The sequence below is a fragment of the Podarcis melisellensis genome (assembly GCF_964234715.1).
Source record: "Podarcis melisellensis genome assembly, chromosome: 6".
Taxonomy (NCBI): Eukaryota; Metazoa; Chordata; class Lepidosauria; order Squamata; family Lacertidae; genus Podarcis; species Podarcis melisellensis.
Genome location: NC_138538.1, coordinates 95,422,093 through 95,440,059, shown reverse-complemented (window position 1 = coordinate 95,440,059; position 17,967 = coordinate 95,422,093). Strand labels below are relative to the sequence as shown.

General features: G+C 40.1%; 1 protein-coding gene and 1 long non-coding RNA gene across 4 annotated transcripts in view; both read right to left on the bottom strand.

The window, feature by feature from the left end:
- The window catches only part of COP1 (COP1 E3 ubiquitin ligase), a 112,318-nt gene that overhangs the window by 48,261 nt on the left and 46,090 nt on the right, over window positions 1–17,967 (bottom strand). For all 3 annotated transcript variants that reach the window (XM_081915087.1, XM_081915086.1, XM_081915088.1), the window contains exons 12-13: window positions 14,836–14,979; window positions 498–606 (exon numbers count right to left, since the gene is read on the bottom strand). In XM_081915087.1, coding sequence (XP_081771213.1) covers window positions 498–606; window positions 14,836–14,979 — 253 coding nt within the window. The remainder of the gene's footprint in view (window positions 1–497; window positions 607–14,835; window positions 14,980–17,967) is intronic.
- Window positions 9,428–14,799, bottom strand: LOC309371754. The gene is made up of 2 exons (XR_014169277.1): window positions 13,476–14,799; window positions 9,428–10,206 (listed from the first exon to the last, which is right to left on the bottom strand). It is a non-coding gene; the product is annotated as an uncharacterized lncRNA (long non-coding RNA).

The window sequence follows — 17,967 nt, the reverse complement described above, 5'->3', positions numbered from 1 at the left end:
TTGTATCAAATTTCCCTGAGATCAGATGTTAAGAGGCTCACAGCACCATATAATTCTACATCTGCTTTTAGTTTACGCAGTCCAACAGCTCCCTGCACCTGCAGAAAGTCTAGTGCTCGGAGCTTCTGCATGCAGAAGAGTTTTCTCAGAGACTTAGAGGGGAAAGGCCCTTATATGCATATTTGTCATGCACTGTCAAAGTAACCTGCAACCATAGAAGATCAAGAGTTTTCAATCAGAATCACTATGGTCTTAGCCACTTCTAAGACAGGAAGGACTATAGAAAACAATGGAACTACACTGCCTTTCTCACTAACTTCACCTCTTGCTCATTATTTTTAGACCCACAAATTATTATTGACTTCAGCAGCATTTACAAATAAATGTTGACAAAGTTGAAATGAAAAAGAAATTGACTAGATCCTTCTTTAGCAAGAAATTTGCATTAGCTGAATGCAACCACTGTTTTTCGGAATCAAAACACAAAATTTCTTTACCTGGTAGACTTTTGAACGTTGCCCTGTGAACCCATCCCACAAGATGACGGTACCTTCATAGTCACTGCTGGCCAACAGGTTTTTGTGGTAACTACTCCAGCTGATACAGCTGTAAGAGAGAAATAATCCCCACATAAGAAAGCATCTTCATTTAAGCTACAACTGTGTGCATGACAAAATAAGTATTCCAATAGCTCAGGGTACTTTATTTATCAAAAACAACTGTTGCCTACTTAAGACAATTTTCACTACTTATGTGCTGATCATTCTATATTCCAAATTCTTCTTTAGGCCAATTACAGTCTAAATTCAAGAAGACATAAAGCTATAACTAAACAGTGAGTTCCATTTAACTTTATTGTAATAAACAACAGAAACTGAAGCTGAAGCTTCTCTTTCCTTATAAAAAAAACACAGATATTACTTTTTGGTGCATTAAACGGAACTGCTGAAAAAACCCTGTTCACTCTCATAAATCTGTCTGAGGTAACAACGCCATACCGCTAGAATGAAAGGCATGTAATCACCCCCAGGGTCTGAATGTGGAGACAGCTCATTTTAAAAAACGGACTGCTGTTCATAAAACTGTCCATGATCTGGCAAGGTCCAGCAACTCAGCAAGACACTGATCCTTGCTCCCTACCTATAAGCTTGTTCCTATTGCCAGCTGCCAGACCCCACTAACCAGTCACCTGTTATTTATCCATATGACAGGAAACTATATGTCATATGATCTTGTAGTATCAGTATCTGAGATTTCAGAATAGAGACATTAAAGAGTAGGGGAAATAAAATTGAATGTACAGGTAAGGTGTGGGTCAGCGTAATTTAAATACAATAAAACAAGGAAAAGCAAAGATGACATTTCAGTTCTTCATTGGGCAGCACAGTAAAATCAATGCAGCACTGCAATACCAAGTAGAGCAAGTAATAAAGATCTTTATAACTATAATGAAGAGCTTCCATAATCCTTCCATTTTACTCTTTCCAATAAAATTGTTTAATAAAGTGTAGGCATAGTGTGTCTTTTGAACTTTTAAATCACAAAACAGAGGACAGGGTCTTTCCTACAAGTCTTTTTTCTTCTATCGCAGGTGCCATTCCTCAATGGGCCACCCCCTCTCTGTGGGATGAGAGGACAGACATGTAGCAGAAATCTAGAGGCTGAAGCCAAGTCTTTTTGCTTCACATACTGAGTAGTTTCCAAATATTATGCACTGCTATCAAGATATATTTCATTTCCTAACAGCAAAATTGTAACTGTATTAAAGCAATGTGTCTCAGTGGACACAGGAGATCAATAACCCAAACTATTTTGAGGGGGAAACTATACTGATTAGCACCTCCCAAGTCAGTATCCCCATTTCCCCAAGCAGGTGTGTGCCTGCAAGCTTCAATGATTCATTATTCCAGCAGAATAGACTGGGGTGGTATCTTCAGATGAAGTTCTTCATTCTCTCCTCCTTACACATGTTTCCTCTCAATATTGAATTTTACAGTAGCAGTCACCACCTAGGGTGGGATGATTAAAACGAGGCTCTTGATCACCCTACAGGAACCAGCAACCGGATCACAAAGAACAGCTTGAAAAACGCTACAGCCAAAAGCAAGCTTTGCTGAACCAGTGGTTCAATATTATAAAATACCCATCAAATGTAAGGGAGCCATGTAGGCCTCAGTAATGCATCCACTGGTCCACACAGAACTGGAAGACATGAAAACAATCTCTCTTCTTTACCCCCATCCCCATTCACCTTCTCCTAAGGGATGGGATAAGAAGAAGGTGGGATGAGTTTCCAAGACCTACGGAAACATCTACTGAATTTTGGGAGAACAAAAAATGAGTAACATTGGCTTTTGAAATAATGAACAGATCTAAACTGACAGTGAGCTTAGAAATCAGAAACTCCTAGCCATGTTAACAACCACCAGAGACCACTTCAGATACAGAGAGGATGTGGGGACATTGCTGGTAAAGGTCTTGAGCACTACACATTTTGGTTCCCCCCAGTGACTAATGCACCATTGGAGGATAAACGAAGCAGATTGCCCTTAATAACCTAAGAATGTGCAGATACAATTATATCTTGCCTGTCAATTAAAAGGGGAGGGAGAATCCATCTTGTGTGTACAAGAGCCAATACAGTAGCCTAGTTATCTTTATGTTTAAGAGATTGATTTCAGGTCTCTGTCATTTTTCAAAAATGCTGGAATAGGCTGAATTTAGCCTTAAATAGATTAATATTTTCAGGTGCACACAAGACAGGCAAACGTAAGCCATGTAAGAACCATACATTCTATTTGTGGGACCTCTGCACACAGCTCTCAAAGTGTCAATTCCGTATTTTTCGCTCTATAAGACGCACCAGACCATAAGACGCACCTAGTTTTTGGAGGAGGAAAACAAGAAAAAAAATATTCTGAACATCAGAAGCCAGAACAACAAGAGGGATCGCTGCGTATTGAATATCAGTATTGAATATCAGAACCAACTGATATTGCCAATTTATCATTTGGACTTGCTTCACTATCAACTGAAGAAGAACAACTCCGTGGTGCAGTTGGTGGAACAGACACCCATCAATAAAGATGTCCCTGCAGCTTCTAAGTTGGAATTGTAATGGTTTGAACCTTCCCCGAAAAAGGAAACAAGTTTTCCATATCTTAAAGAAAGAACAATTGGACTTAATATGCCTCCAAGAAACACACATTACTAGGACACATAAGAAGCTTTTGACAAACAGAAGACTAGGCCTCGAATTTATATCATCAGACAAAGTTAAAAAAAGAGGCGTAGTGATGTACATTAAAGAAAGATTAGCCCCTAAAATGATATTTAAAGATGAGCAAGGAAGATATTTGGCAGTGGAAATTCAATCACAAGGAGAAAAACTTTTAATAGTAGGAGTGTATGCCCCTAATGAAGGGAAGGCTGAATTTTTTAAGAAGCTGCATGAGACTTTGACAGACTTTATGGACTATAAAATTTTTATGATGGGCGATATGAATGGAGTAGTCTCCACGAATATGGATAAAGCACAAAGACTTGTGATATCTAATAATGGGAGACTACCAAAGACCTTCTTTGAATTGACTGACACCATGGACTTAATAGATATTTGGAGAACAAGGAACCCTCTAGAAAGGGAGGGAACCTTCTTCTCTGAAGCTAAAATGACATGGACTAGAATTGACCAAATTTGGATCTCCAGTAATCTGGCATCAAGAGTAAAAAAAATAGAAATCTGCCCAAAAACATGCTCCGACCATAACGCAGTAAAGATGGAAATGAAACAAACAACAGTGGGAACATTCAGATGGAGAATGAATGACACCCTCTTAAGAGATGAAGAAATTTACCAGAAGGCCCAAAAAACATTAAGAGACTATTTTGAAATAAACTTGAGAACAGAGGTGGAAAAGAGGACAATTTGGGACGCAAGCAAAGCCGTGATGCGCGGTTTCCTTATTCAACAGAATTCCTTAAAGAGGAAAAGACAAAAGGAGAAGGAAGAAAATTTTTTGGAAAAGATGAAAGAAGCAGAGAAGAAATTAAGATCTAACCCAAAGTCACAACGGATATTGAGAGAAATAAAATATCACCAGAGGCAATATATGGAACTGATGAATCAGGAAATAGAATGGAAAATAAAACAGATGAAACAAAAGACTTTTGAATCAGCAGACAAATGCGGGAAACTGCTAGCATGGCAATTGAAAAAAAGACAAAAACTGAATACTGTGACATCCCTTGAAGAAGATGGGAAAATCATTACTAGACCAAATGAAATAAGCAATTGCTTTCAGAGCTTCTTCAAGAAATTGTATACACAAGGGCCAATAAATGAACAAAAGATAGAGGAATTTATTGGAAAATATGGATTACCAAGAATTTCAGAACAAAGCAGGAGGATTTTAAATGGGAGAATAACAGAACAAGAAATAGAGGGTGCCATTCAGAATATGAAAGTGGGGAAATCACCAGGACCAGATGGCCTAACTGCAAGGTACTACAAAATGTTAAAGGAATGGTTAATTCAACCATTGAAAGAGGTCTGCAATCAAATTTTAGAAGGGAAAAGGGCTCCTGAATCGTGGAAAGAGGCATTCATCTCACTTATACCGAAGACAGAGACTGGGAAAAACCAGGTTAAAAACTACCGGCCTATATCCTTACTAAACGTGGATTACAAAATTTTTGCAGACATTTTGGCAAAAAGGTTGAAAGGAGTATTAGTAGGGGAGATTCATAAGGATCAAGCAGGCTTTCTCCCAGGGAGATACATGTCAAGTAATGTGAGGAACATTGTAGACATTTTGGAGTTGTTGGAAAGAGACATCAACAGAAAAGCAGTTTTGATCTTTGTGGACGCGGAGAAAGCCTTTGACAACATTTGCTGGAGTTTTATGAAGAAGAATCTCCAGGGGATGGGGGTAGGCCAGGGATTTGAAAACGGTATTGGTGCGATATACTTTGAACAAAGAGCTAAACTAATTGTGAATGGTATGGTTATGGATGAAATCCAAATAGAAAAAGGGACACGACAGGGATGCCCAATATCCCCCCTTCTGTTCATATCGGTTCTGGAGGTCCTGTTAAACATGATTCGAGTGGACCCGCTGGTTAAAGGAATTCAGGTCGGAGTGAAACATTACAAACTAAGGGCTTATGCAGATGACTTAGTGTTAACACTGCAACAGCCAGATGAGAGTACTAAAAGAGTGTTAGACCTAATTGAAATATTTGGTCAAGTGGCAGGATTTAAATTGAATAAACAGAAAACCAAAGTGTTGGGGAAAAATTTAACATTGGAAGAAAAAGACAGATTTCAGAGTGCAACTGGTTTGGAAATAGTAAAGAAAGTGAAATATCTGGGGGTGGATGTAACATCAAAAAATATTAATCTATTTAAGGACAACTATGAAAAATGTTGGACAGAAGTGAAAAAAGATCTTGACACATGGTCTAGGTTGAAACTCTCCTTGTTAGGCCGTATTGCTGTCATTAAGATGAATGTATTGCCAAGAGTGCTGTTTTTGTTTCAGACATTACAAATTTTGGACAAAGTGGAGTGTCTCAAGAGATGGCAAAAGGACATCTCTAAATTTGTCTGGCAGGGCAAAAAGCCCAGAATCAAATTTAAGATTTTAACAGATCTGAAAGATAGAGGGGGTTTTGCCCTGCCGGATTTAAAGCTTTACTATGAGGCAGCAGCTTTCTGCTGGCTGAAACCTTGGCTGCTTCTTGAGGACACTGATATCTTGGATCTAGAAGGATATGACAATAACTTTGGTTGGCATGCATATTTGTGGTATGACAAGGTGAAAGTACATAAGGGTTTTAAAAACCATATTGTCAGAAAGGCGCTATACAATGTTTGGATTAGATATAAGGATTTACTTGAAAGTAAAACCCCCAGATGGTTATCACCAATGGAAGCAAAGGCAGTTAAAAAACTTAATATGGACCCCGATTGGTTAAAATATTGTGAAATTTTGGAACATGATGGCGGAAAATATAAACTTAAGAGTTATGATAAGCTAAGGTTCAAAGTTCGAGATTGGTTGCACTATCATCAGATAAATGAAGTATTTAAGCAAGACAGGAAGCTAGGTTTTCAGAGTGAAAGATCTAAGCTAGAAACAGAATTATTAGAACCCAATACTAAGAATCTTTCTAGAATGTATAATCTGCTGTTGAAATGGAATCTACAGGATGAAACGGTAAAATCAGCAATGATTAAATGGGCACAGGACGTAGGTCATGATATTATGTTCGCTGACTGGGAACAGTTATGGACCACCGGTATTAAATTTACGGCATGTTCTGCCCTGAAAGAAAACATAATGAAAATGATGTACAGGTGGTACATGACCCCAGTAAAGCTGGCCAAGATCTATCATTTGCCTGAGAACAAATGTTGGAAATGTAAAGAATCTGAAGGAACTTTCTATCACCTTTGGTGGACCTGCCCAAAGATCAAGGCCTACTGGGAAATGATCTATAATGAAATTAAGAAAATCCTTAAGTGGACGTTTCCTAAAAAACCAGAGGCCTTCCTCTTGGGTATGGTGGACCAATTGGTACCGAAGAAGGATAGAACATTTTTCATGTACGCCACCACAGCAGCAAGAATTCTACTAGCAAAGTATTGGAAGATGCAAGAACTACCCACTCTGGAAGAATGGCAGATGAAGGTGATTGACTATATGGGACTGGCAGAGATGACCGGCAGAATCCGTGACCAGAGGAGGGAGGCGGTGGAGGAAGACTGGAGGAAATTTAAAGCGTATCTTGAGAACTGTTGTCAAATAAAAGACTGATGAGATGTCGAGGGGTAAGAGATAAAGAAATATAGCTGTAAATTATAAACTATAGAGAAGAAATTTTAAGGAGGAGCTATATAGAATTGGACTGAAGGGTTGCTAAAAAATTGAAAAATAAGGATGCAGAGCAGGAGAGGTATGGGGAAGTGTTTTAGTTTGTAAGTTTTTCTTTTTATGTCATGTGTTTTTCTTCCTTTTTGTTGTACGCTTTTTGTTGTTGTGAAAATCTAATAAAAATTATTATAAAAAAAGAAAGAAAGCAGCAATCCCTTTTGGTGTTCTGGCTTCTGGGATAGCTGCGCAGCCTGCATTTGCTCCATAAGACGCACACACATTTCCCCTTACTTTTTAGGGGGGAAAAGGTGAGTCTTATAGAGCAAAAAAATACAGTATTTTGAGAGTTAGCCTAATGATTCATGTACTATGAGTGCAGTATAGAAAATTTGTTGTAGGAGGGACCATAGCTCAGCAGGAAGCCATATGTTTGTATGCTGAAGTTCTCATATTCAATTTACAGTATCTCCAGTTAAAACAATCTCAGGCACAGTCAATCTGAGCAGATAGCCTTAAGCTATATGAGCTACTGGATCAATGTGGTTGCAAAAAAGGCTAATGTGATTTTAAGCTACACTTAAGTTTCCAAGTATTCAGCACGAGTCAGCCCTCACCTGGAGTACTGTGTTCACCGTGTTGTACAACACTGAAAAACAACAAGAAAAGACTTGTGAATGAGGCAGTGCTTTATGTCTTCAAGGCAGAGTTGTGAAGAAAGGGAGTTACTTTTGTGGTTCAATGTTTGCTCCTAGTTCCTTCTCGAATTTGGGACAATTTCTCCCTCTCACAGCACTCTTATGACAGAGCCCAGAATGTGCCAGGGGGACTCCTGACTTTTCAAGAGAAGCTTTGTGGATAGCCCAGGAGAGAGAAAGCCAGGGTTTTGTTTTGTGCCCTCCTAAATTTCATATCCTGACTTCTGGCTATAGTAACTGTCCCTCTTTAGATAACGGTCAGATGTTTGACACAAAATTGAGAATTATAGCTTTAAATTCATTATGATGCTTTTTCTAAGCCAAGCCAAGATATTAACTATGTTTGTTGCCTTGCTGTATCCAAATGTATAGGCCTTCTGAGGCCTAGTTCATGTAACAGTTTTCCAATACATGTTGCAAGTGAAAGTGTATGGAACTATAAAGCAGTATAATGTGGTTCACTAGAAGTGATAAATGAAACTCTTTAAGAGGTTAGGGCTCTACCAAGATGAACACAGATATTTTTATAGCAGTGTACAGAGTGTTCCTTCCATGAAAGAAGGAGCAAGTTTTAAAGAATATAATGGGTAAGGAAGTGTGCCAAAGGGCAATACACAGGATTGCTAAGCGCTAACTTTCAGACGATTTCTGTGGTCATTATACTTAGCTATTCAGGAGAACAAAGAAGTCTGGTGTTTGTTTTCTTACCAATAGTATGTGAGCAGTAATAACTAGCTTTCTGCTGTGGCAAGTGTAGTCCAGAACTATACTTTGCCAATATTGATTTTGTATGCCGCCGGACCCAGTTATTGCTTTCATCACTGTATCACCAAGAATTAGAGTAGAATAGCATGGAAGAGCATGCCAACTCAGTCTGTGAAGCCCTTCACTGGCATCTCCACCAAAGCCCCAGACTCTGACCTTGCATTTTTAACAAAAGTACATCTCTAGATCCCTCCAGAAAGAATGTTATGCAGCACAATGTGCAGCTGCCCTTCTAACCAATTTCTGTGAAATGAGTCAGACTGGATGCTCCTGCCTGTTAAGTGCTTTTAGCCAATGAGTGAACTGATAAATGAGTTGTTTGGACAACTGGCAAAAGGAATCCGTGGGGGCTTAAGCAGCTTCTCTTTTCTCCTCCCATTTAGTGGTTTAGGGTTGACACTGGGCAGAGGAGTTTTTATGCGTTTAATAGCTGTACAGCAGTCAGAAATTCAACAGGCTACAGCTTTTCTACTACGGAAATACAATTATGGGGAAATGCTCAGGTTAGTACAATTGATACTTAACTGAAGAATGGATTTATATTGGAATAAAAAATCATTGGGTTTGGTTCTGGCTCAACCTGTTAGTCAACAACAGGAAAAGAAATGCTCTGGCAGCCTAAAGATCCAGCATGTGTTTATGGATAGCATGGAGCCATACAGAGATGTTTGACCAGCTGAAGAGGAAAAAGAGCCAGCTGCCTATCACCATGTTCCTCCACAGGACACCAGGACCAGCAACTGCTTCTGGCCCACGGCCAAGCACTTTGGGGTACCGGTCTATCCCCCTTGTTGCTGTTTCCACATCACCCTCCAGCAATGAGGAAGACAGAGCCACCACTGCCGCCAGAAAGTCAAAGACGACTAACAAATAGAAGGCTGGAGAGCCCTTTTCTGTTCTTCCCTTGGGAGATATGCGTACAGGGACAGATTTGCCCATTTCTCTAAGCTATTGATTGTATAATGCTTAGTCTTCATTGTACAGCTCGATGATTAAGCCCCTTTTGTGGGAAGAAACACTGATTGTACCAAAACAGTGTCTGGGTGTTGACTCGCGAGTTGATGTTGCTTCTATCAAATACATGAGTGATTGTAAAGAAAAAGACTACATCTGTGATTTATTAGTTTGCTTGTTTATACTCCTTATTGTGGAGCAGTTGCCCTTGGTGATATCTTTTTGTCTGACTTTGCAAACTGGCCTTTTAAAAGGTTTTTCAAGGGCTTCCAGAGGTTTAGAGGGTGTTTGCAGGCTTTTCCAATGGTGTTTCAAATATATGCGATTTCACTGAGACACGCAGACTGCCCTGTCCTGTGAGGTTCCATTGATGTGTAGTTGCTTGTTGTGCATGATGGCCCACTGGTGAGGTAGAAGGGCCCCGTGGAGAAGTTGAGCATGATGCTTGGCCAATGGGGTTATTTGAGATGCCAACATGGATAGCCCTAGGTTCCATTACATCAGCTTGATGTTCGCCCTCTTGCAGGAGAAAAGTAGCTTGGCTGCTGCTTTCATCTTTATGATGTGCTCTGGAGAGAGGGAGATCAGACTTTGGTATGTGAAGACACTGAGGTAAGCCAGTTGACACACTGGAACAAGTTGACTCTTCTGTCATTAGATGGGAGCAATGAGCTTCCAGGGCTGATATAATGCTGGTCAGATACTGCAGTGCCTCTTCCCATGTTGGAGACTGGATGAAGAGATTTGTCCAGGTGTGGGTAGGTGTGGATGCCCTGGAGATGGAGGTGGGCACCAGGGCAACCATGGAGAGGAGGCCAGACCAAGCAAGAGGGCTTTATTTTGAAAAGGGCGGTGTCAGACTGCTTCTCTTACAACTGTCTGCCAGTATTTCTTTACACTTTTATTATTAAGACCTAGAATGTTTGCAAAGGTATCATGACACTACAGCATTCTAGAGAACAGGTAAAGGAAATGGAAGGACTTTAACACAAGCAAGCAATGCAATGGTTCCCAAACCTTTTTACTCCACAGACCATTTGGAAATTCTAATTCTAATACAATAAAATATGAATAAGTAACAATACATTTAAAAATCAATATATTTAATGGACACACACCAAGGACCACCTAATAAAAATTTGTAGACCACATTTTGGAAGTCCCATAACAGCCACAGTGGTTGCTGGGATGAGTGGAGTTCATGGCATATATAATTGCCAATGTCAATCAGAAAATACTATACAGTATTTTTTCTAGCAAAGCATTTGAATGTGTACTGTTAATTAAACATGTTAAGTGATTTAGTGAGTATGAAGTATCTGAACATATATTTAGCTTCTTGCCTGTCTCCAACTACAATAGGAAAGGTTTGTGGCAAGAATATTTGTAGACCCAATTACATTTATGTAAATAAATTACAACAGACAATTTGGACCCTCAAGGTTCAGATGGGTTTTTAAAAAAATTTTAGAAGTGGTTCTCTTACTTAATATCTGAAGGTTCAGAGAAGTTTTAAATAACTAAGAAGTCCTCAGAACTTTGGCAAAGGCAAGAAGAAATTGCTGGATGAGCTATGAAGCAAGCAATTGTAACGGGGAGGTCATAGCTTGGTTCTCTAGGAACAGACTTCCAGTTGTAATCTTGATGTCACTGACAGTACCTAATACAAGCAAAACAGACCCGTGGTCTGACTTCAGAAAGGCACCTTCATATATTCAAATAGTGATAGCAGTTCCTATGAACATACACTCATTTCCCCTCTCTCCAACTAGATCAGCAGGAAAGGAAGGGGGGGAATGGCAAAATAGATCTCGCCCCCCAGACTGTATCATGAGGAACAGCACTCCAGCAAGACAGAACAGCTGGAGACCTCAGTGCAGGTGAGGCGGGGGGGGGGGGGGAGGCAGGGCAGAAATATAAGAGAAATGTCAGGCCCTTGAGAACAGTGTGTTGGCATCCTTTCACGCAGGCACAGACTGCTCAGGTGAAATTAGAAAACATCCAAATTGAATATTGTACTTTGTAATCACTAAGTGGTCCGTTAACATCTATTCAAGTCTCTTCACACACCATAAACCTTTAATACTGTTTTTAATTCAAATCAAATTATCACAAGACTGAAACAGCCTCCTTCCTGTTTACTGATCTTTGTCAACTTTCAGCTAACTAAAAGTGTTTGTAACATGCAAAAACAAAAAAACCAGAAGCCACATTTCCCCAAAGAGCATACTGAACAGCTTGCATTAAATCAACACTACGAGCCAAAAGATACAAGCTACTTTTGTGTTAAAAGTACCATTTAGCTTAGAAAACATGCTCTGTTCTATTCTAATGCTAATAAATAGGACCAATTTAATTCTTTAGCAGGTGCACTACATTTGCCTAATCACCACTTGTCACATTCTAATATCATGTAAACAGAATCTAAAAATAAACAAGATTACAAATTTTAAATAATAATAATAATATTTTTTACTCCAGTTTAAACTAATAAGGTCCTAATTTGACCCCAAGGCTGTTTCCCCCAAAGCTATGCCCACTTGCCCCACCTGACCTAACACTTCCTTTTACCAGTTATGGCTGGTATGTGAACCATGTCTATTCCGGGACAGGGACAGTCTGGCCCCAGTGATTTATGTACTGGTGACCTCAAGACTAGATTACAATGTGCTCTATGTGGGACTACCCTTGGCGCTGGTCTGGAGGCTCCAGTTGGTGCAAAATGCTGCTGTTGATGGGGGACAGACTATCACCAGCACATAACTCCAGTGCTCAAAAGCTTCCACTGGCACCCCATACACAGTTGGGCCAGGTTCAAGGTTCTTGTGTTACTTTACAAGATCCTTAATGATTCAGATCCAGCATATCTCAAGGACTGCCTAATCCTTTCTATCCCTGCTCAAACACTAAGATCTTCAGTGAGTCAATGTTAGTGGTACCCCATGGGCGGAATGCACAGCTTGCATTAACCATGAGCCTTGCATTCAGTATTGCAGGCCCAATTGTATGGAACTCCCTCCCAGTTGACAGGCCCCCTCAGTTAAACTTCTGGCACCAGCTTTGTGTTTCAGCAAGCATCTAAGTTTTAAATTATTTTTACCCTTTTCTGCTTAAAGATGGTTGTAGTTTAAGTGTATGTAAACCATTTAAATAAATAAAAGGTACTTTCAAAGTATGCAGGCTGTTTCTCTCGAGCAGGGGAGGGTACAAAACTTTGTTTAGCTTACACTCTTTGGCGAGCAGGATGCAAGCACTAGGGCAGGTAAAGCTGTCTTACCATTCATTTCAATTGCCTTGACTTACCTTGGAACTATTAGAAGGTTGTAAAAAATTTGGTATCACCGTAGCATTACCCAGGGTCTAGGGCAGAGGTGAGCAACCTGCAGTCCCTAACACAGGCATAGGCAAACTCGGCCCTCCAGATGTTTTGGGACTACAACTCCCATCATCCCTAGCTAACAGGACCAGTGGTGAGGGATGATGGGAACTGTAGTCTCAAAATGTCTGGAGGGCCGAGTTTGCGATGCCTGCCCTAACACCTGGTTGCCCCATTGTTCCATCTCATCAGAATTCCTTCCTTCCCTCTTGTTTATGTCCTCCTGATTTTCCTTAGCTTTTAAATGTGTTTTCCCCTACAGTGGTACCTTGGGTTACGAACTTAATTCGTTCCGGAGGTCCGTTCTTAACCCGAAACCGTTCTTAACCTGAGGCGCGCTTTCACTAATGGGGCCTCCCACTGCAGCCGCCATGTGATTTCTGTTCTCATCCTGGGGCAAAGTTCGCAACCCGAGGTAACTACTTCTGGGTTACCAGAGTTTGTAGCCTGAAGCGTTTGTAACCCGAGGTACCACAAGTTAAATATTTCTATTTAACTTCAGAGCAATTGGAAAAGTTATTATTTTATCTGATAAAAATTATCAATCAGAATTATTTTTGTATAACACTCCCTTACCCACAGTCTGAGAATAACTTAGTAGGCTTCTGCCATATATAGCCCATTAAAATCAGAAAAGGGAACTTACTTTGAAGTTACGCATACACACCTTCCACCCCCCAAAAATGAGTCTCATAAAAGCAGCTTACAAAATATCAAACAAACATCAAAATTAACAATACTCCATCACTAAAAATACAGTTACCAGACTAAGCAGCATCATGGAACAAGAACGGAAAGGGGCCATACCTAACAATCAATAAATTGAATTTAGCAACAGTGGAATCAAAAGCTTGTTTTCTTAGAAGGGTCTTCAATCCTGGAACACAAATAAAGAGGAAGATAACCTAAACTCTTGAGGCAGGGACTTCTACAGATATGGCACAACCATGGAGAATCCTTTGATGCATTGCTACCGACCATGTCTCAGAAGGCAGCAAAACACACAAGAGGAGACAGCAGCTATCTTAAAAGGTGGACAAATTCATGCAAGAGGAAACAGTCTGTTAAGGAGCTTGGTCTGAAGCTGTTCAGAGCTTTAAAAGGTAATAACCCGCACCCTGAATTGCATTAGGAAATGGGCTGACAGCCAAGGCAGCCAACATAATAAAGGGATTGTATAATCCCTGCATTTTGCCTTAGTAAAGATTTTAGCAGTAACTGAACCCTAAATAGTTTGAGGGGTTTAAGTATGTTATAATGGAGGGGGGACTCTGTATGCTTGAGAGTAACCCTATCAAACCCAATGGGCTTCCTTTTGAGTAGCCATGTTGAAAATTGAAGTTGGACAGTCTCCATTCCTAATCAGAAAACTTTTGTCTTTGGTTCCACCTATCCTGGATCTGATTCCACCCATGGCCAGCATGCAACCCTCTTGGCCTAAAAGTAATTAGTCACTTCTCACCACTGTCCTGTGTACTCCCCCCAGTTGTTAGCCAACCCCATGCATGGTTTCTGATCTGCAAATAACTGCTCAAGGACTTGGACAATCAAGCACTGTGCAGGAATCTCAATTATGGATTGGTTTTTCAAAAGGAAATGTTATTGTAGATTGACCAAATTTGTACAGGTAAGAGACTGGCATACGTTTACAAAGGTATAAAATGCAGTTTCTCAAAAAGCAGAAAAATATGCATTATGATGCACAAAAATAGAGACAGGTACAGCTTCCCAATGAAGAACACAGTAAAACAATACTCTGATTATCCTACAAGGATGACAAATAGGCAGGTCTCAAATCAGGTGCACCATTTCCAATTTCAATAAAGGGCCAAGTTTTTCAACAGGGTTTTAAACAACCTCTCTTAATTTATTCAAGATTACCTGCAATGCTTTTAATAAATATTTATTGTGGGAGTTATATTCCTCATAAGAAAACTGTAGTAATGTTACCAACATGGAAATGAGTGCCCGTTTTTGGAAGTAAAGGAATTCATGCTTTTCATTTAGCTACCTAGGACACAGGCTAATTCCAACAACAAACTGACCTGATAGGTGCTTATCGGGAATAATGACATGCAATCAGAAATATGGGTTGGAGGTGGTTATATTACCATATATGCACTATCCCTACTTTCCAAATCACAGTCAAGAGGCAACAAACACATACCTGATTTTGGAATTACAGGTCATTTCATTCTCAGGATAGTGAATATCAACTGCATCCTGGATGACTGTGCCATATTCATAGACTTTAATCTTCTTTGTCACCCCAGCAATAGCAAAATAGTCACAGTCTCGATCAAACTCAATACTAAGAAACAAAAAGGCAACCAGAAAGAAAAGCGTAAGACACAAACCAAACAAAGCATATTCCTAACTTATTATTATTATATTTAAATTTCTCAGAACAATAAAAAACTTTCAACATTGGCATCATTTAAAAAGACAACAAACCTTATATCTCCTATGTTCGCCGAAACCTCCTCTCACCTATACCATTAACTAGCAAACCCCTCCCTAAATGTAAATACACTTAATTAAAAATGTTGAAGGACGTTTAACCAATGGAGAAATAAACAAGAAGATGTTATGAGTTAAAAAAAAAAATTGGGGGGGGGGAATGGTGTAGGAAAAGGCAATGTTGTTCTGACTTTGTCTACTCTTCAGCATTATATAAAATGACACCATAGCAGGTGGACAGTGGTTGCTGGAGAATCTGGCACTGACCTGACCAGGTTAAACCATGCCAGGGCATGACTGCCTTCATCTAGCCAGTGACTCTTTCTGAAATGCTGACTTCTCCCACTCTGTGTGGTTCCGCAATAGTTCTCCTGCAGCTGGAGAGCTTTATGCAGATGCTCCAGTGTCCCCCCCCCCGTTTTTTTCCAATTCCTTTTTACCTTCCACATTAACAAATACCCAAATGTCAAAGCTGACAGCTCACACTGTGAAAGTACAGGGGAGGATTTGACCTGTGGTGTTTGAATAAATATGCTGCAGGGCAGCTGTCAATGGATTTCTTTTACAATTAAGAGTCCAAGTACCCCTCCTCACCCCCCACCCTCCACGCAGAGAATGCCACTTTTAAGCTGGAAGAGCTAAATGTTAACATAGGGAAAGAAAAAAAGGAGCAACTTGGGTAGATTCTACACTTTAGCCAGAGAGGTAAAATCAATTGCACCAAAGCTTCAACACGCAGCATCCAAACCTGCAAGTGCTTTTCAAAAAGCAAGACCTTCTTAAAATAGTTGTATTTTGTGTAGCATGAAGGCCAAATAGGATATTTCCATAAACACATGCCTCTCAATAAGGACATATTCTACATCTAGTTTCCCCCTTTGCCCTTTGTAATATCTCTTAGGACTTGTCTAACGTTCTGGTAACAACATCCCACACTGTCCTGCTCCATGCTATTGGCAGTCAGGAGGAGCAGCTAACACTGGAGTGTTTTGATTTCATAACATGAGACAAGTTATGGAAGGGAAGAGGAAAACTCTACAAAGGGAAGCTTTTTTCCTTGGGGGCAGCTGTGAGTTTATTGTAATGTCTAGTTTGACTACGGTTAATGCACAGAATAGCACTGTATTTATTTGGGAGGGGGTATTAAGGGATGGAGGGCGTGTCATGCTCCTTCTGGGGTACTTTGCCCACCCTTGGTCCCCACCCTGCACTCAGCCCTCACCTGTGGGTCCTAGAAGCTGTCAGCATGTGACAGCGGCCACACCCCGGGAAACAGCTTTGACTGGCTAGCTAAACCAGGTGAGGAGAGCCAATGGGTCTCAAATCCTTACTGAGTCAGGGACTTCCCCTACATGCGAAAACAGGCTCCAGCAGATTGAGTGGATGAGACAACATATTGAATCTCTGCAAACGTACAGGTCTTTTATGGTCATTCTCCATCATGAGTTGAAAAAGCATCCTTGTGGCTACACAACGTTCCACTGAACCAAATTACTTGGCCACACCTCTGAAGTGGGGAAAATAGCCATCCAGTCTTGGTTACTTAGCTACAAGCCTGGGGTGCCAATCGCAAGAGAAACACTTGTTCTCCAAGTTCTGATCTTGAAGATGAATGGTGCCATTTGTGAGGTACAGATTAATGCCTCAGAGAAATAACAATGATTACAGTTCAATGCTGATCAGGGAAAAATTAAAGGGGAGAGAGGTATGTTTTCAGGATTAATTTGTAGAAGCTTCCTAGCAGAATTGCATTTTGCGGTGCACTTGATCGCCTTCCAGTGTTTTTCCTTGTCAACTTACTCTGAAAGGGTTTTACAACCAGGAGCCTATTCTACCACAATGGATTTATTTGTACCACAATCTTAATTGAACTGCTGTGTCAGCTACTGTTTCTTGCCCTGTGGATTGTGCTATGGCATAACTAAACTGATGTCAGCTATTCATCTACTTGGATTCAATTTATACCCTCAGCCTTCTGCTGCTGAAAGAGAAATATTACCATGTCTGGTAAAGGTCCATGTTATTAAAACTGAAAATCCTCTCTTACCTGAGGAGATTTTGTTACTGTTAGACATGTAAGCTTTGAATAGTTATATTCCATGCTCTGTATTTTCACTCCCTAAGAAGATATAACTTGTCAATACTAAAATTAGCATTTAATGATGTGCCCACAAAACTTAATGGGCTATCTAAAATTATTTCTAAGAATATAAATAGTGTGCATATTAACCAATGACACTGTTTGCTTGAAGGTCAGAAGCCTGAGAGCCAGAGACATTGCAGAGGTAAAGTCAACAAAGAGATAAAGAACTGCCTTGCCAATATTCATCTCCTGAGTAGAAGAGAGTATGCACACACGGTAGCTTATTTTAAAATGGGGGAGCTACTCAAAGTCCCAGTTATTCTGCCTCTATATATAAATAGAAGAGAATTAAAGGTAGCAGTTTAGGTCCATTCATAACTGCATAATGCCCTGAAGGAAACACTACCTGCACAACCTGTTCTGCATAAAACAATACATTGGAGAAAGCATGAGACATATTGTGGGCTGGCTCAGACATAAGAACCCTTGACATGCCAGCTTCAGCCATTGCATAGCTTCAGAGATCAAGGACTGTTTGCTGACTGATGCCACTAACAGTTGGCACACGATGCACTGCCACTTAAACAGTTAGTTATCTTGGTGGTTCCGCAACTGTCAGGATATGTGACGTGTAGGTATGTGGCAATTCTATGAGGACAAAAAAAGCACAGAACTTGATACTAAACCTAACAGGCAGTTTTCTGAGAATCTCACCAGCCTTTATTTTTTTTTAAATCTTGTTTAGTCCTTACCACT